Genomic DNA, 19,328 nt, shown 5'->3' on the forward strand with positions numbered 1-19,328 from the left:
ACCATTATGGAGATACCACACCAAGAGATAACCACACAGCTTACCGTTATGGAGATACCACACCAAGAAATAACCACACAGCTTACCGTTACGGAGATACCACACAGCTCACCATTATGGAGATACCACACCAAGAGATAACCACACAGCTTACCGTTACGGAGATACCACACAGCTCACCATTATGGAGATACCACACCAAGAGATAACCACACAGCTTACCGTTATGGAGATACCACACCAAGAAATAACCACACAGCTTACCGTTACGGAGATACCACACAGCTCACCATTATGGAGATACCACACCAAGAGATAACCACACAGCTTACCGTTATGGAGATACCACACCAAGAGAGAAACAGAACTTACCGTTACGGAGATACCACACCAAGAGATAAACAGAACTTACCATTACGGAGATACCACACCGTCTTTCTGACGCCGAGCCTCACCAAGTGTGGACATGGAAAATAGTTCTTGCCTTAAAACATTGTGTTTTAATGGTAAATGGAAAAACCACATGGAAATATGCTCTTTTTGTGAAACATTTATTTTATTTTTTAAAATGGTCTTTATTTTATCAGCTGGTTTTGTTTCATCACAGCTGCAGGGTTTTTTTTCCCAGCTGATTTATTTTTATTTTTGACCATTTGAAAGTCTTTATTTTATTGTTTTAATGACATTTCAAAAATAAATCCAAGAAAGAATCCCGAAGCAAAGCGGTCATACAAATCATTAAAACCCACACAGAAAATATTTACACAAGAAACAAATCTAATATCACACAGTCAAAAAAAAACTCTTCCCCCCGTCGTTCTGCGACTCTCACCGTCAATAAACATCAGGCGTTTCAACACAACGGCTCTTTATGGCCTCATTTTGATCTGATCAGTCAACGACAGTTGTTTTTTTCCCCCTAAAAGTAATCTAGTATCATTTTTCATTACAATCCAATAAGCAAATAATTATTTTAAAAAAAAAACTGTACCAATCTTCATGTTAAACTACTTTTACAAATTAAAAGTAGGAAGAAAAATAACCACTATATTTACATGAAACTCCCACGTGACTTTGTCTAGTAATCTTCTGAATCGCCACAACAGAATGAATTACCTGTTTAGGTTCTGACCTATTGTGAAATGCGTCTAGTAAAACAGCCAATCAGAAACTGCAAAGCAAAAAAAAAAAAAAAAAAAATTGCGTTAGCATTTCGTCCAATCAGGGGCCGTCTTCATCTGCGCCAGGGGCGGGGTTCGTTGTCGTCATCCTCCTCGTCGTCGTCCTGGAGCAACGCATCATCAATCAGCGACTCTTCCTGGAACTACAAAAAAAGAGACAAGACAAAACGACACTTTTATAAAGAAAGAAAAACAAGAGAGTAGATCATCTCTGGCCATCCTAAACTCTTTGATCTGGCCACAAGTTACGCCCACAGGACATTAGTTTCTTCACATTGGAGTCATTTAGCAGACACTCTTATCCAGAGCGACTAACAGGAGAAATTAGGGTTAAATGCCTTGCTCTTAAGGGCACAGAGATTTTTCACCTAGTCGGCTGTGGGTTTCGAACCAGCAACCGTTCGGGTTTACTGATCAAACGCTCTCAACCGTTATGCTACCTTGTTGCCCTCTTCTCCTCAATGAGTCTGAAACGGAGTACCTCCTCAAGCCTTCCCTGGAAAGCCAACACATTGGGGACTGTCTGATTGGTCCAGAAACTAATGGGTTGGGACAGAGCCAGAACAACACGCTGGGGACTGTCTGATTGGTCCAGAAACTAATGGGTTGGCACAGAGCCAGAACAACACGTTGGGGACTGTCTGATTGGTCCAGAAACTAATGGGTTGGGACAGAGCCAGAACAACACGTTGGGGACTGTCTGATTGGTCCAGAAACTAATGGGTCGGGACAGAGCCAGAACAACACGTTGGGGACTGTCTGATTGGTCCAGAAACTAATGGGTTGGCACAGAGCCAGAACAACACGTTGGGGACTGTCTGATTGGTCCAGAAACTAATGGGTTGGGACAGAGCCAGAACAACACGCTGGGGACTGTCTGATTGGTCCAGAAACTAATGGCTTGGGACAGAGCCAGAACAACACGTTGGGGACCGTCTGATTGGTCCAGAAACTAATGGGTTGGCACAGAGCCAGAACAACACGTTGGGGACCGTCTGATTGGTCCAGAAACTAATGGGTTGGGACAGAGCCAGAACAACACGTTGGGGACTGTCTGATTGGTCCAGAAACTAATGGGTTGGGACAGAGCCAGAACAACATGTTGGGGACTGTCTGATTGGTCCAGAAACTAATGGGTTGGCACAGAGCCAGAACAACACGTTGGGGTCCAGAAACGAATGGGTTGGGACCGAGCCAGAACAACACGTCGGGGACTGTCTGATTGGTCCAGAAACTAATGGGTTGGGACAGAGCCAGAACAACACGTTGGGGACTGTGATTGGTCCAGAAACTAATGGGTTGGGACAGAGCCAGAACAACACGTTGGGGACTGTCTGATTGGTCCAGAAACTAATGGGTTGGCACAGAGCCAGAACAACACGTTGGGGACTGTCTGATTGGTCCAGAAACTAATGGCTTGGGACAGAGCCAGAACAACACGTTGGGGACTGTCTGATTGGTCCAGAAACTAATGGCTTTGGACAGAGCCAGAACAACACGTTGGGGACTGTCTGATTGGTCCAGAAACTAATGGGTTGGCACAGAGCCAGAACAACACGTTGGGGTAAAGCACATCTGGCTTTGATCTGATCTGTTTTGGAGACGGTTCATATCGACGGATGACTTCATATCGACGGAGGACTTCATATCGACGGAGGACTTCATATCGACGGAGGACTTCATATCGACGGAGGACTTCATATCGACGGAGGACTTCATATCGACGGAGGACTTCATATCGACGGAGGACTTCATATCGACGGATGACTTCTCCTGTCCCTCGTCACCACAAAAGGACTTCTGCGACGGCAGTCTCAGACTGAAGAACGTAGCGAACGACGGCAGTCTCAGACTGAAGAACGTAAACGAGCGACAGAGCAGAGGAAGATCCCGAGGCCTCGGGCTAATAAAGAGACAAAACATATTTTTTTTGCCTCCCATCGTCTCATTTTCATTGGATTCTTATGGCCTTTTTAATTTATCCGTTATTTGACCAGGTAAACCGACTGAGAAAACGTTCTCATTTACAGCAACGACCTGGGGAATAGTTACAGGGGAGAGGAGGGGGATGAATGAGCCAATTGGAAGCTGGGGATGATTAGGTGACCGTGATGGTTTGAGGGCCAGATTGGGAATTTAGCCAGGACACCGGGGTTAACACCTCTACTCTGACAATAAGTGCCATGGGATCTTTAATGACCTCAGAGAGTCAGGACACCAGGGTTAACACCCCTACTCTTACGATAAGTGCCATGGGAACTTTAATGACCTCAGAGAGTCAGGACACCCGTTTAACGTCCCATCCGAAAGACGGCACCCTACACAGGGCAATGTCCCCAATCACTGCCCTGGGGTATTGGGTTATTTTTTTAGACCAGAAGAAAGAGTGCCTCCAACTGGCCCTCCAACATTACTTCCAGCAGCATCTGGTCTCCCATCCAGGAACTAACCAGGACCAACCCTGCTTAGCTTCAGAAGTAAGCCAGCAGTGGTATGCAGGGTGGTCTGCTGCTGGAGAAAAGCCTTAGCTGTGAAGCGCTGTGCCCACACACACACACACACACTCATCCTGAAAAACACTTCCCCCAACCATTAGCAACACATTGTAGTCCACAACTGGCGAAAAACAACATTCCACCTTCACCTCGTCATGATCCGTCTCCTGCTCATCAGGCTCCTGGGAGGTCAGGGAGACGGCAGGCTTATGCCAGGACAGACGCAGGTCACTGCCGTTCAGACGGACACTGTGTAGCGCAGCCTACCGGAGGGCGGAGGACGGACAGAGGGAACACAGGGGGGGAACAGGAAGAGAGGAAGACATATGAGAGAACGAGGTGGAGAATGACTGTCCAAGCGTGGCAGCACTGGGTTCAAAACATCCAGTTTGAGTCACGAGGCTGAAAGGCGTTTTACCTGTTCAGCCTCTGGTCTGCTCCTGTAGGTGATAACAGCCAGACAGGATGTCTCGTCTATCTGACAGTCCTCCAACTCTCCAAATTGCTTGAGAAAAGGGAAAAACAACAAGACTGGAATAAGATGAAAGATGGGAGTAAGGTGAAAACACGCTGGTCTCTTCGTCCCAGAGTCTGAACTCATTCCTTCACCCAGGCAAACAGATGTCAGAGCACTGCTGGCGACCATTTTGTTTTCAAAAATTCAACAGCTATTTTCAATTTTTCGCCCCAAAAACATCACATAAAGCCCTCCAACAAACATTCCAAATGTAATTCATATAAACCAGGACAGGGTTCATTAAAACTAGTTTAAAACCAGACTGGGTTCATTAAAACCAGTTTAAAACCAGACTGGGTTCATTAAAACCAGTTTAAAACCAGACTGGGTTCATTAAAACCAGTTTAAACCAGACTGGGTTCATTAAAACGAGTTTAAAACCAGACTGGGTTCATTAAAACGAGTTTAAAACCAGACTGGGTTCATTAAAACCAGTTTAAAACCAGACTGGGTTCATTAAAACCAGTTTAAAACCAGACTGGGTTCATTAAAACTAGTTTAAAAACCAGACTGGGTTCATTAAAACGAGTTTAAAACCAGACTGGGTTCATTAAAACGAGTTTAAAACCAGACTGGGTTCATTAAAACGAGTTTAAAACCAGACTGGGTTCATTAAAACGAGTTTAAAACCAGACTGGGTTCATTAAAACGAGTTTAAAACCAGACTGGGTTCATTAAAACTAGTGTAAAACCGGACAGGGTTCATTTAAACAAGTTTAAAACCAGACTGGGTTCATTAAAACGAGTTTAAAACCAGGACAGGGTTCATTAAAACAAGTTTAAAACCAGGACAGGGTTCATTAAAACGAGTTTAAAACCAGGACAGGGTTCATTAAAACGAGTTTAAAACCAGGACAGGGTTCATTAAAACGAGTTTAAAACCAGGACAGGGTTCATTAAAACGAGTTTAAAACCAGGACAGGGTTCATTAAAACGAGTTTAAAACCAGGACAGGGTTCATTAAAACAAGTTTAAAACCAGGACAGGGTTCATTAAAACCAGTTTAAAACCAGACTGGGTTCATTAAAACCAGACTGGGTTCATTAAAACCAGACTGGGTTCATTAAAACTAGTTTAAAACCAGACCGGGTTCATTTAAAACCAGTTGAAGAAGCTCAACTCACAGCAAAGTGTGGCAGTAGGTCCTGGAGGTCCGTCTCAGTAAAGCCAGAGATCTCCAGGGCTCTGGGTCTGTGGTCTACTGTAGAGTGGACAGGGAGACCCCTCCCCCGGCAACCCCTTCCCCTCCCCCTGCCTCTCAGGCCCCCACGGCCTCGAGCATGGGCCCCTCTGCCCCGCCCTGGAGCCAGGATCCCCCTCTTAGCTGCCTGGAGAGGAAGGCGGACAACGACAGGATGATCAACGTTACCTCAACACACACAATGCAATCTAGAAGAGACGATCTATAAAGATGAAACACAGCAGAAACACATCTGACAGTGTGACAGCACCCCCTGGTGGTTGAACAGAGAGACAACAGACAGTAAATATAAAGATGAAACACATCTGACAGCATGACAGCACCCCCTGGTGGTTGAACAGAGAGACAACAGACAGTAAATATAAAGATGAAACACATCTGACAGCATGACAGCACCCCCTGGTGGTTGAACAGAGAGACAACAGACAGTAAATATAAAGATGAAACACATCTGACAGCATGACAGCACCCCCTGGTGGTTGAACAGAGAGCGCCAGAAATAAATGTATCAATCAGACAACTAGTTAGATGTAGGGCTCAAATCTGACCTTCAGTTGAACCACAACCTCGAACTGTAGTTGTGTGTATCAGACCTCCAGTTGACCCCTACCTCTAACTGTAGTTGTGTATATCTGACCTCCAGTTGACCCCTACCTCTAACTGTAGTTTTATCTGACCTCCAGTTGACCCCTACCTCTAACTGTAGTTGTGTATATCTGACCTCCAGTTGACCCCTACCTCTAACTGTAGTTGTGTATATCTGACCTCCAGTTGACCCCTACCTCTAACTGTAGTTGTATCTGACCTCCAGGTGACCCCTACCTCTAACTGTAGTTGTGTGTATCTGATCTTCAGCTGAACAGTATCTTCTCCAGACTGGGTCTTCTTATACAGGTCCAGTTCTGTGTCCAGCAACTCCTTCTGAGCCTACAGACAGACAGACAGGAGACAGACAGACAGGAGAGAGGAGACAGGGAGACAGACAGGAAGACAGGAGAGACAGGAGAGAGAGAGAGACAGGAGAGAGGCGAAAGAAGACAGACAGGAGACAGACAGGAGAGAGGAGACAGGGAGACAGGAGACAGACAGACACAGGAGACAGACATACAGACAGACAGGAGAGAAGAGACAGAGAGGAGACGGAGACAGGAGAGAGACAGACAGGAGAGAGACAGGAGAGAGGAGACAGGAGACAGACAGGAGACAGACAGGAGACAGGGAGACAGAAGGGGAGACAGACAGGAGACAGGGAGACAGGAGAGAGGCGACAGGAGACAGACAGGAGACAGACAGGAGTGAGGAGACAGGAGACAGACAGACACAGGAGACAGAGAGACAGACATACAGACAGACAGACAGGAGAGAGGAGACAGGGAGACAGACAGGAGACAGAGACAGGGAGACAGGAGAGAGACAGACAGGAGACAGGAGAGAGACAGACAGGAAGACAGGAGAGAGAGAGAGACAGGAGAGAGGAGACAGACAGGAGACAGAGACAGGAGAGAGGAGACAGAGACAGGAGAGAGGAGACAGACACAGGAGACAGACAGGAGAGAGGAGACAGGGAGACAGACAGGAGACATATAGACAGGAGAGAGAGAGACAGACAGGAGACAGGAGAGAGACAGACAGGAGACAGGAGAGAGAGACAGGAGACAGAGACAAACAGGAGACAGACAGACAGTAGACAGACAGACAGGAGAAAACATTTCAGACTTCTCTTCTAAATTGGCATATTTTCTGTGTGCTTATTACATGTCCGTCCTAACCAGGATCCAGAGTAGTCTATGTCCACCTGTTATAACCAGGATCCAGAGTAGTCTATGTCCACCTGTTATAACCAGGATCCAGAGTAGTCTATGTCCACCTGTTATAACCAGGATCCAGAGTAGTCTATGTCCACCTGTTATAACCAGGATCCAGAGTAGTCTATGTCCACCTGCTATAACCAGGATCCAGAGTAGTCTATGTCCACCTGTTATAACCAGGATCCAGAGTAGTCTGTGTCCACCTGCTATAACCAGGATCCAGAGTAGTCTATGTCCACCTGCTATAACCAGGATCCAGAGCAGTCTATGTCCACCTGCTATAACCAGGATCCAGAGTAGTCTATGTCCACCTGTTATAACCAGGATCCAGAGTAGTCTATGTCCACCTGTTATAACCAGGATCCAGAGCAGTCTATGTCCACCTGCTATAACCAGGATCCAGAGTAGTCTATGTCCACCTGTTATAACCAGGATCCAGAGTAGTCTATGTCCACCTGTTATAACCAGGATCCAGAGTAGTCTATGTCCACCTGTTATGACCAGGATCCAGAGTAGTCTATGTCCACCTGTTATAACCAGGATCCAGAGTAGTCTATGTCCACCTGTTATAACCAGGATCCAGAGCAGTCTATGTCCTCCTGCTATAACCAGGATCCAGAGTAGTCTATGTCCACCTGTTATAACCAGGATCCAGAGTAGTCTATGTCTACCTGTTATAACCTAGGATGTTTGAGAGCTGCCCCCCCCCCCTTCTCTCTACCTGACAGATTATCTATAGGCTGTTTGAGAGCTGCCCCCCCCTCTCTCTCTCTCTACCTGACAGATTATCTATAGGCTGTTTGAGAGCTGCCCCCCCCCTCTCTCTCTCTACCTGACAGATTATCTATAGGCTGTTTGAGAGCTGCCCCCCCCCCCCTCTCTCTCTCTACCTGACAGATTATCTATAGGCTGTTTGAGAGCTGCCCCCCCCCCTCTCTCTACCTGACAGATTATCTATAGGCTGTTTGAGAGCTGCCCCCCCCCCTCTCTCTACCTGACAGATTATCTATAGGCTGTTTGAGAGCTGCCCCCCCCCCCCTCTCTCTCTCTACCTGACAGATTATCTATAGGCTGTTTGAGAGCTGCCCCCCCCCCCTCTCTCTACCTGACAGATTATCTATAGGCTGTTTGACAGCTGCCCCCCCCCCCCTCTCTCTACCTGACAGATTATCTATAGGCTGTTTGAGAGCTGCCCCCCCCCCCCTCTCTCTCTCTACCTGACAGATTATCTATAGGCTGTTTGAGAGCTGCCCCCCCCCCTCTCTCTCTCTACCTGACAGATTATCTATAGGCTGTTTGAGAGCTGCCCCCCCCCCCCCTTCTCTCTACCTGACAGATTATCTATAGGCTGTTTGAGAGCTGCCCCCCCCCTCTCTCTCTCTACCTGACAGATTATCTATAGGCTGTTTGAGAGCTGCCCCCCCCCCCCCCTTCTCTCTACCTGACAGATTATCTATAGGCTGTTTGAGAGCTGCCCCCCCCCTCTCTCTCTCTACCTGACAGATTATCTATAGGCTGTTTGAGAGCTGCCCCCCCCCCCCCCTCTCTACCTGACAGATTATCTATAGGCTGTTTGAGAGCTGCCCCCCCCCCCCTCTCTACCTGACAGATTATCTATAGGCTGTTTGAGAGCTGCCCCCCCCCCCCCCCCCTCTCTCTACCTGACAGATTATCTATAGGCTGTTTGAGAGCTGCCCCCCCCCTCTCTCTCTCTACCTGACAGATTATCTATAGGCTGTTTGAGAGCTGCCCCCCCCCCCCCCCCCCCCCCCCCCTCTCTACCTGACAGATTATCTATAGGCTGTTTGAGAGCTGCCCCCCCCCTCTCTCTCTCTACCTGACAGATTATCTATAGGCTGTTTGAGAGCTGCCCCCCCCCCCCCCCCCCTCTCTACCTGACAGATTATCTATAGGCTGTTTGAGAGCTGCCCCCCCCCCCCCCTCTCTACCTGACAGATTATCTATAGGCTGTTTGAGAGCTGCCCCCCCCTCTCTCTCTCTCTACCTGACAGATTATCTATAGGCTGTTTGAGAGCTGCCCCCCCCCCCTCTCTCTACCTGACAGATTATCTATAGGCTGTTTGAGAGCTGCCCCCCCCTCTCTCTCTCTCTACCTGACAGATTATCTATAGGCTGTTTGAGAGCTGCCCCCCCCTCTCTCTCTCTCTACCTGACAGATTATCTATAGGCTGTTTGAGAGCTGCCCCCCCCTCCCCTCTCTCTCTCTACCTGACAGATTATCTATAGGCTGTTTGAGAGCTGCCCCCCCCTCTCTCTCTCTCTACCTGACAGATTATCTATAGGCTGTTTGAGAGCTGCCCCCCCCCCCTTCTCTCTACCTGACAGATTATCTACAGGCTGTTTGAGAGCTGCCCCCCCCCTCTCTCTCTACCTGACAGATTATCTATAGGCTGTTTGAGAGCTGCCCCCCCCCCCCCTCTCTCTACCTGACAGATTATCTATAGGCTGTTTGAGAGCTGCCCCCCCCCCCTCTCTCTCTCTCTCTCTACCTGACAGATTATCTATAGGCTGTTTGAGAGCTGCCCCCCCCCCTCTCTCTCTCTCTCTCTACCTGACAGATTATCTATAGGCTGTTTGAGAGCTGCCCCCCCCCCCCCTCTCTCTACCTGACAGATTATCTATAGGCTGTTTGAGAGCTGCCCCCCCCCCTCTCTCTCTCTACCTGACAGATGATCTATAGGCTGTTTGAGAGCTGCCCCCCCCCCCTCTCTCTCTCTCTCTCTCTACCTGACAGATTATCTATAGGCTGTTTGAGAGCTGCCCCCCCCCCTCTCTCTACCTGACAGATTATCTATAGGCTGTTTGAGAGCTGCCCCCCCCCCCTCTCTCTACCTGACAGATTATCTATAGGCTGTTTGAGAGCTGCCCCCCCCCCCTCTCTCTACCTGACAGATTATCTATAGGCTGTTTGAGAGCTGCCCCCCCCTCTCTCTACCTGACAGATTATCTATAGGCTGTTTGAGAGCTGCCCCCCCCCCCTCTCTCTCTCTACCTGACAGATTATCTATAGTCTGTTTGAGAGCTGCCCCCCCCCCCCCTCTCTCTCTCTACCTGACAGATTATCTATAGGCTGTTTGAGAGCTGCCCCCCCCCCCTTCTCTCTACCTGACAGATTATCTACAGGCTGTTTGAGAGCTGCCCCCCCCCTCTCTCTCTACCTGACAGATTATCTATAGGCTGTTTGAGAGCTGCCCCCCCCCCCCCCCCTCTCTCTACCTGACAGATTATCTATAGGCTGTTTGAGAGCTGCCCCCCCCCCCTCTCTCTCTCTACCTGACAGATTATCTATAGTCTGTTTGAGAGCTGCCCCCCCCTCTCTCTCTCTCTACCTGACAGATTATCTATAGGCTGTTTGAGAGCTGCCCCCCCCCCCTTCTCTCTACCTGACAGATTATCTACAGGCTGTTTGAGAGCTGCCCCCCCTCTCTCTCTCTACCTGACAGATTATCTATAGGCTGTTTGAGAGCTGCCCCCCCCCCTCTCTCTCTCTCTCTCTACCTGACAGATTATCTATAGGCTGTTTGAGAGCTGCCCCCCCCCCCCTCTCTCTACCTGACAGATTATCTATAGGCTGTTTGAGAGCTGCCCCCCCCCCCTCTCTCTCTCTACCTGACAGATTATCTATAGGCTGTTTGAGAGCTGCCCCCCCCCCTCTCTCTCTCTCTCTCTACCTGACAGATTATCTATAGGCTGTTTGAGAGCTGCCCCCCCCCCTCTCTCTACCTGACAGATTATCTATAGGCTGTTTGAGAGCTGCCCCCCCCCTCTCTCTCTCTACCTGACAGATTATCTATAGGCTGTTTGAGAGCTGCCCCCCCCCCCTCTCTCTCTCTCTCTACCTGACAGATTATCTATAGGCTGTTTGAGAGCTGCCCCCCCCCCTCTCTCTCTCTCTCTACCTGACAGATTATCTATAGGCTGTTTGAGAGCTGCCCCCCCCCCTCTCTCTCTCTACCTGACAGATTATCTATAGGCTGTTTGAGAGCTGCCCCCCCCCCTCTCTCTCTCTCTCTCTACCTGACAGATTATCTATAGGCTGTTTGAGAGCTGCCTCCCCCCCCCCCCTCTCTACCTGACAGATTATCTATAGGCTGTTTGAGAGCTGCCCCCCCCCCCCCTCTCTCTACCTGACAGATTATCTATAGGCTGTTTGAGAGCTGCCCCCCCCTCTCTCTCTCTACCTGACAGATTATCTATAGGCTGTTTGAGAGCTGCCCCCCCCCCTCTCTCTCTCTACCTGACAGATTATCTATAGGCTGTTTGAGAGCTGCCCCCCCCCCCTTCTCTCTACCTGACAGATTATCTATAGGCTGTTTGAGAGCTGCCCCCCCCTCTCTCTCTCTCTACCTGACAGATTATCTATAGGCTGTTTGAGAGCTGCCCCCCCCCCCTCTCTCTCTCTACCTGACAGATTATCTATAGGCTGTTTGAGAGCTGCCCCCCCCCTCTCTCTCTCTACCTGACAGATTATCTATAGGCTGTTTGAGAGCTGCCCCCCCCCCTCTCTCTCTCTACCTGACAGATTATCTATAGGCTGTTTGAGAGCTGCCCCCCCCCCCCCTTCTCTCTACCTGACAGATTATCAATAGGCTGTTTGAGAGCTGCCCCCCCCCCCCCCCCCTCTCTCTACCTGACAGATTATCTATAGGCTGTTTGAGAGCTGCCCCCCCCCCTCTCTCTACCTGACAGATTATCTATAGGCTGTTTGAGAGCTAACCCCCCCCCCCCCCCCCCCCCTTCTCTCTACCTGACAGATTATCTATAGGCTGTTTGAGAGCTGCCCCCCCCCCTCTCTCTCTCTACCTGACAGATTATCTATAGGCTGTTTGAGAGCTGCCCCCCCCCCCCCCCTCTCTCTACCTGACAGATTATCTATAGGCTGTTTGAGAGCTGCCCCCCCCCCCCCCCTTCTCTCTACCTGACAGATTATCTATAGGCTGTTTGAGAGCTAACCCCCCCCCCCCCCCCCCCCTTCTCTCTACCTGACAGATTATCTATAGGCTGTTTGAGAGCTGCCCCCCCCCTCTCTCTCTCTACCTGACAGATTATCTATAGGCTGTTTGAGAGCTGCCCCCCCCCCCCCCCCTTCTCTCTACCTGACAGATTATCTATAGGCTGTTTGAGAGCTAACCCCCCCCCCCCCCCCCCCTTCTCTCTACCTGACAGTCATGAGTCATGATGATTGAGGTATAGTGTGTGTGTGTGTGTACCTGAGCCTTGCTCTTGGGCGCCCCCCGTACTCCCGAAGGGTTCGAGAGTCCTTTAATCTCTTGCTGTAGTTTGGTAATACTCTTGGTCAGCGTTCCCAGCGTTGTCATGATCACCGCCTTGTCTCCTGCCTTCATCGTCTTGTTCTTCTCCAGTTTACAGATCAACAGCTGGAACGCGGGAGTACGAGAGAGGGAAAAACATCATACTAGCGACCTTCTAGGGACCAGAGGGGATTCATTTTACATCTCTTCTACCTCAGACCTAGGTAAAACATGATACTAGCGACCTTCTAGGGACCAGAGGGATTCATTTGACATCTCCTCTACCTCAGACCTTCTAGGGACCAGAGAGGATTCATTTTACATCTCCTCTACCTCAGACCTAGGAAAAACATGATACTAGCGACCTTCTAGGGACCAGAGGGGATTCATTTTACATCTCTTCTACCTCAGACCTAGGTAAAACATGATACTAGCGACCTTCTAGGGACCAGAGGGATTCATTTTACATCTCCTCTACCTCAGACCTTCTAGGGACCAGAGGGATTCATTTTACATCTCCTCTACCTCAGACCTAGGAAAAACATCATACTAGCAACCTTCTAGGGACCAGAGGGATTCATTTTACATCTCCTCTACCTCAGACCTAGGAAAAACATGATACTAGCGACCTTCTAGGGACCAGAGGGGATTCATTTTACATCTCCTCTACCTCAGACCTAGGTAAAAACATGATACTAGCGACCTTCTAGGGACCAGAGGGGATTCATTTTACATCTCCTCTACCTCAGACCTAGGAAAAACATGATACTAGCGACCTTCTAGGGACCAGAGGGATTCATTTGACATCTCCTCTACCTCTGACCTTCTAGGGACCAGAGAGGATTCATTTTACATCTCCTCTACCTCAGACCTAGGAAAAACATCATACTAGCGACCTTCTAGGGACCAGAGGGATTCATTTGACATCTCCTCTACCTCAGACCTTCTAGGGACCAGAGAGGATTCATTTTACATCTCCTCTACCTCAGACCAATGGGTTTTGACGAAGGAAAGGAGAGAGGAATCAAGGACAGATGGATTGAGCCGCGGTGAGGGTAAAATCATAGGGATGGATAGAGGACTCATCTTTATATCTGTGCCGTTGGCAGCGTCTGTGACAGCATGGGCAGGGCTTTTAACAACCCATAGGAAAACACCACGCCGTTGGCTACTTTAAAATGGCAGAAGCATGGTGGAGGCCCTTAATGGTGCTGCCCATGTTTAAACAGCCTGCTGGCCACTAGAGACCTCTATCATTCTCTATGGGGGGGTGAAAAAAAACTCACCTTCTGAGTCTCGATGTGTTTCTCCAGGATTTCCTGCTTCTTCTTCCTCATTTCCTGTTGGAGCCGCAGGGCTTCCTGTCAGGGGAATATTAAAGTGGTAATTCACCTCTTCCACAACCACGGTAAAGTGCTCTGAGCGTCTGGAAAATCTACATGAAGACAACCGTTACGTTCAGACTCTTTTCCCAGGAGTCTCCTAACAGGATTAGAGATGAACGTGACCCCTCTTCCCTAACACTTATATTACAGACCCCCACCTTCTCCTCCATCTCTTCCCCCCTAGTCCTACCTTCTCCTCCATCCATCTCTTCCCCCCTAGTCCTACCTTCTCCTCCATCCATCTCTTCCCCCCTAGCCCCACCTTCTCCTCCATCCATCTCTTCCCCCCTAGTCCCACCTTCTCCTCCATCCATCTCTTCCCCCCTAGTCCTACCTTCTCCTCCATCCATCTCTTCCCCCTAGTCCTACCTTCTCCTCCATCTCTTCCCCCCTAGTCCTACCTTCTCCTCCATCCATCTCTTCCCCCCTAGTCCTACCTTCTCCTCCATCCATCTCTTCCTCCTTAGTCCCACCCTCTCCTTCTCCTCCACCCACCCCCTCCTCCTCCCACCCATCTTTCCCTCCCTTCCCTCTCCTCCTTCCCTCCCCATCCCTCTCCTCCTTCCCTCCCTTCCCTCTCCTCCTTCCCTCCCCATCCCTCTCCCCCATCCCTCCCCCCTCTCACCTGTTTATTCTTCATAGCCTCCTCTGTAGCAGTGACCCCAGCGAACAGAGCCGTCTTCTGAGCTGCTTTCAGAGCAGCCATGTTGTACACTGTCTTAGTCAGCCCCGTAGAGGTGGAGAACACCTGGTGGAGAGGAGGACCATGTTATTATTACTGGGGACTTGTATAGGAGAACACCTGGTAGAGAAGACTCATATAGGAGAACACCTGGTAGAGAAGACTCATATAGGAGAACACCTGGTAGAGAAGACTCATGTAGGAGAACACCTGGTGGAGAAGACTCATATAGGAGAACACCTGGTAGAGAAGACTCATATAGGAGAACACCTGGTAGAGAGGACTCATATAGGAGAACACCTGGTAGAGAGGACTCATATAGGAGAACACCTGGTGGAGAAGACTCATATAGGAGAACACCTGGTGGAGAAGACTCATATAGGAGAACACCTGGTGGAGAAGACTCATATAGGAGAACACCTGGTAGAGAAGACTCATATAGGAGAACACCTGGTGGAGAAGACTCATATAGGAGAACACCTGGTGGAGAGGACTCATATAGGAGAACACCTGGTGGAGAGGACTCATATAGGAGAACACCTGGTAGAGAGGACTCATATAGGAGAACACCTGGTAGAGAGGACTCATATAGGAGAACACCTGGTGGAGAGGACTCATATAGGAGAACACCTGGTAGAGAGGACTCATATAGGAGAACACCTGGTAGAGAAGACTCATATAGGAGAACACCTGGTAGAGAGGACTCATATAGGAGAACACCTGGTAGAGAGGACTCATATAGGAGAACACCTGGTAGAGAAGACTCATATAGGAGAACACCTGGTGGAGAGGAGGTCAACTTAAAGGAAAACTCAAGTCAAAAACTATATTTAGATTTGTTGATACAGTGGACTTGTTTTCTCACCTTTCCTGCCGGTCCACTAGGGGTACTTCCTGGTTTAGAGGCGAAGCCCAGCCTCTCCTTCATTGATAGGTTGGATTTAAAGTCATTCTGTGAGGCAACACGAGAGTCTTGGTTGGGCTCTGAGCAGTCGGCAGGCAGAGGGCCCAGACGGTCTTTGACGGACTGTTTCAGACTAGTGGCTGGCTGCTGCACCTGCTGGAGTTCACAACAACAACAACGTCAACAATAAACAAACAAAGGGCAGCGACAACAGGCTAGGCTCGGTCAACGACAACAGGCTAGGCTCGGTCAACGACAACAGGCTAGGCTCGGTCAACGACAACAGGCTAGGCTCGGTCAACGACAACAGGCTCGGTCAACGACAACAGGCTCGGTCAACGACAACAGGCTCGGTCAACGACAACAGGCTAGGCTCGGTCAACGACAACAGGCTAGGCTCGGTCAACGACAACAGGCTCGGTCAACGACAACAGGCTCGGTCAACGACAACAGGCTCGGTCAACGACAACAGGCTCGGTCAACGACAACAGGCTCGGTCAACGACAACAGGCTCGGTCAACGACAACAGGCTCGGCTCGGTCAACGACAACAGGCTCGGCTCGGTCAACGACAACAGGCTAGGCTCGGTCAACGACAACAGGCTAGGCTCGGTCAACGACAACAGGCTAGGCTCGGTCAACGACAACAGGCTAGGCTCGGTCAACGACAACAGGCTCGGCTCGGTCAACGACAACAGGCTCGGTCAACGACAACAGGCTAGGCTCGGTCAACGACAACAGGCTAGGCTCGGTCAACGACAACAGGCTAGGCTCGGTCAACGACAACAGGCTAGTAGGGCATCGACAACAGGCTAGGCTCGGTCAACGACAACAGGCTCGGTCAACGACAACAGGCTAGGCTCGGTCAACGACAACAGGCTAGGCTCGGTCAACGACAACAGGCTCGGTCAACGACAACAGGCTCGGTCAACGACAACAGGCTCGGCTCGGTCAACGACAACAGGCTAGTAGGGCATCGACAACAGGCTAGGCTCGGTCAACGACAACAGGCTCGGTCAACGACAACAGGCTAGGCTCGGTCAACGACAACAGGCTAGGCTCGGTCAACGACAACAGGCTAGGCTCGGTCAACGACAACAGGCTAGTAGGGCATCGACAACAGGCTAGGCTCGGTCAACGACAACAGGCTCGGTCAACGACAACAGGCTAGGCTCGGTCAACGACAACAGGCTAGGCTCGGTCAACGACAACAGGCTAGGCTCGGTCAACGACAACAGGCTAGGCTCGGTCAACGACAACAGGCTCGGTCAACGACAACAGGCTAGGCTCGGTCAACGACAACAGGCTAGGCTCGGTCAACGACAACAGGCTAGGCTCGGTCAACGACAACAGGCTAGGCTCGGTCAACGACAACAGGCTAGGCTCGGTCAACGACAACAGGCTAGGCTCGGTCAACGACAACAGGCTAGGCTCGGTCAACGACAACAGGCTAGGCTCGGTCAACGACAACAGGCTAGGCTCGGTCAACGACAACAGGCTAGGCTCGGTCAACGACAACAGGCTAGGCTCGGTCAACGACAACAGGCTAGGCTCGGTCAACGACAACAGGCTAGGCTCGGTCAACGACAACAGGCTAGGCTCGGTCAACGACAACAGGCTAGGCTCGGTCAACGACAACAGGCTAGGCTCGGTCAACGACAACAGGCTAGGCTCGGTCAACGACAACAGGCTAGGCTCGGTCAACGACAACAGGCTAGGCTCGGTCAACGACAACAGGCTAGGCTCGGTCAACGACAACAGGCTAGGCTCGGTCAACGACAACAGGCTAGGCTCGGTCAACGACAACAGGCTAGGCTCGGTCAACGACAACAGGCTAGGCTCGGTCAACGACAACAGGCTAGGCTCGGTCAACGACAACAGGCTAGGCTCGGTCAACGACAACAGGCTAGGCTCGGTCAACGACAACAGGCTAGGCTCGGTCAACGACAACAGGCTAGGCTCGGTCAACGACAACAGGCTAGGCTCGGTCAACGACAACAGGCTCGGTCAACGACAACAGGCTCGGTCAACGACAACAGGCTCGGTCAACGACAACAGGCTCGGTCAACGACAACAGGCTCGGTCAACGACAACAGGCTCGGCTCGGTCAACGACAACAGGCTAGGCTCGGTCAACGACAACAGGCTAGGCTCGGTCAACGACAACAGGCTAGGCTCGGTCAACGACAACAGGCTAGGCTCGGTCAACGACAACAGGCTCGGTCAACGACAACAGGCTCGGTCAACGACAACAGGCTCGGTCAACGACAACAGGCTCGGTCAACGACAACAGGCTCGGTCAACGACAACAGGCTCGGTCAACGACAACAGGCTCGGTCAACGACAACAGGCTCGGTCAACGACAACAGGCTCGGTCAACGACAACAGGCTCGGTCAACGACAACAGGCTAGGCTCGGTCAACGACAACAGGCTAGGCTCGGTCAACGACAACAGGCTAGGCTCGGTCAACGACAACAGGCTAGGCTCGGTCAACGACAACAGGCTAGGCTCGGTCAACGACAACAGGCTAGGCTCGGTCAACGACAACAGGCTAGGCTCGGTCAACAACAACAGGCTAGGCTCGGTCAACGACAACAGGCTAGGCTCGGTCAACGACAACAGGCTAGGCTCGGTCAACGACAACAGGCTAGTAGGTCAACGACAACAGGCTAGGTCAACGACAACAGACTAGTAGGTCAAACGACAACAGGCTAGGCTCGGTCAACGACAACAGGCTAGTAGGTCAACGACAACAGGCTAGTAGGTCAACGACAACAGGCTAGTAGGTCAACGACAACAGGCTAGTAGGTCAACGACAACAGGCTAGTAGGTCAACGACAACAGGCTAGTAGGTCAACGACAACAGGCTAGTAGGTCAACGACAACAGGCTAGTAGGTCAACGACAACAGGCTAGGTCAACGACAACAGGCTAGTAGGTCAACGACAACAGGCTAGTAGGTCAACGACAACAGGCTAGTAGGTCAACGACAACAGGCTAGTAGGTCAACGACAACAGGCTAGTAGGTCAACGACAACAGGCTAGTAGGTCAACGACAACAGGCTAGTAGGTCAACGACAACAGGCTAGTAGGTCAACGACAACAGGCTAGTAGGTCAACGACAACAGGCTAGTAGGTCAACGACAACAGGCTAGTAGGTCAACGACAACAGGCTAGTAGGTCAACGACAACAGGCTAGGTCAAACGACAACAGGCTAGGTCAACGGCAACAGGCTAGGTCAAAGACCAGCAGGAAAAACTCTGGATCTGAGGCCACTAATAACCAACGGCCATTTGGTCAAAATGGCTGAATGAATGAAAGGTGCTTCCTAAATCCAAGTGCACCACTTTTGACCGGGGTCCATAGAGCTCTGGTAGAAAATAAGTGCACTTTTAAGGGAATAGGCTGCCATATTTGGGATGTGGACTTACCATGAGTGGCTGTGGTTGATGGTGTTGCTGTCCCTGCTGTCCCATTCCCTGCTGTCCCTGCTGTCCCATTCCCTGCTGTCCCATTCCCTGCTGTCCCATCTCGTCCTCACAGTGCCAGAGGACTCTAATGAAGCGGTTGTTGAGAACAGCCTCAGGACTCTGCAGGGCACGCTTAGCCTCCTCGTGACTGTCGAACTGGATCAGGGCCCCCTCCGGGTCATTACCATAGGTTACCTGGGGACGACGACGACAATGGATGGACGGACAGAGAGAGAGAGACACAGAAACACAGAGAGACACAGAGACACAGAGAGAGAGAGAGAGAGACACAGAGAGAGACACAGAGAGAGAGAGACAGAGAGACAGAGACACAGAGACACAGAGACACAGAGACACAGAGACACAGAGACACAGAGACACAGAAACACAGAGAGAGAGACACAGAGACACAG

At 50.4% G+C, this 19,328-nt stretch overlaps 1 protein-coding gene across 6 annotated transcripts in view; it reads right to left on the reverse strand.

Annotated features, from left to right (window-relative positions):
- Window positions 1-535: 535 nt before the first annotated feature.
- Window positions 536-19,328, reverse strand: part of LOC110516345 (RNA-binding protein 26) — a 31,509-nt gene continuing 12,716 nt past the window's right edge. The window contains exons 12-22 of one of the 6 annotated variants that reach the window (XM_036982055.1): window positions 18,973-19,110; window positions 18,877-18,933; window positions 15,408-15,599; window positions 14,486-14,608; window positions 13,762-13,836; window positions 12,434-12,601; window positions 6,217-6,321; window positions 5,318-5,521; window positions 4,095-4,181; window positions 3,820-3,939; window positions 536-1,324 (exon numbers count right to left, since the gene is read on the reverse strand). In XM_036982055.1, coding sequence (XP_036837950.1) covers window positions 1,235-1,324; window positions 3,820-3,939; window positions 4,095-4,181; window positions 5,318-5,521; window positions 6,217-6,321; window positions 12,434-12,601; window positions 13,762-13,836; window positions 14,486-14,608; window positions 15,408-15,599; window positions 18,877-18,933; window positions 18,973-19,110 — 1,359 coding nt within the window. In that variant the 3' untranslated portion in view covers window positions 536-1,234. Of the gene's footprint in view, window positions 1,325-3,819; window positions 3,940-4,094; window positions 4,182-5,317; window positions 5,522-6,216; window positions 6,322-12,433; window positions 12,602-13,761; window positions 13,837-14,485; window positions 14,609-15,407; window positions 15,603-18,876; window positions 19,111-19,328 lie in introns of all 6 variants that reach the window. The other 5 variants (XM_036982054.1, XM_036982052.1, XM_036982051.1 and 2 more) reach the window with 5 other exon arrangements.

The sequence above is a fragment of the Oncorhynchus mykiss genome, chromosome 7 (assembly GCF_013265735.2).
Source record: "Oncorhynchus mykiss isolate Arlee chromosome 7, USDA_OmykA_1.1, whole genome shotgun sequence".
Taxonomy (NCBI): domain Eukaryota; kingdom Metazoa; phylum Chordata; class Actinopteri; order Salmoniformes; family Salmonidae; genus Oncorhynchus; species Oncorhynchus mykiss.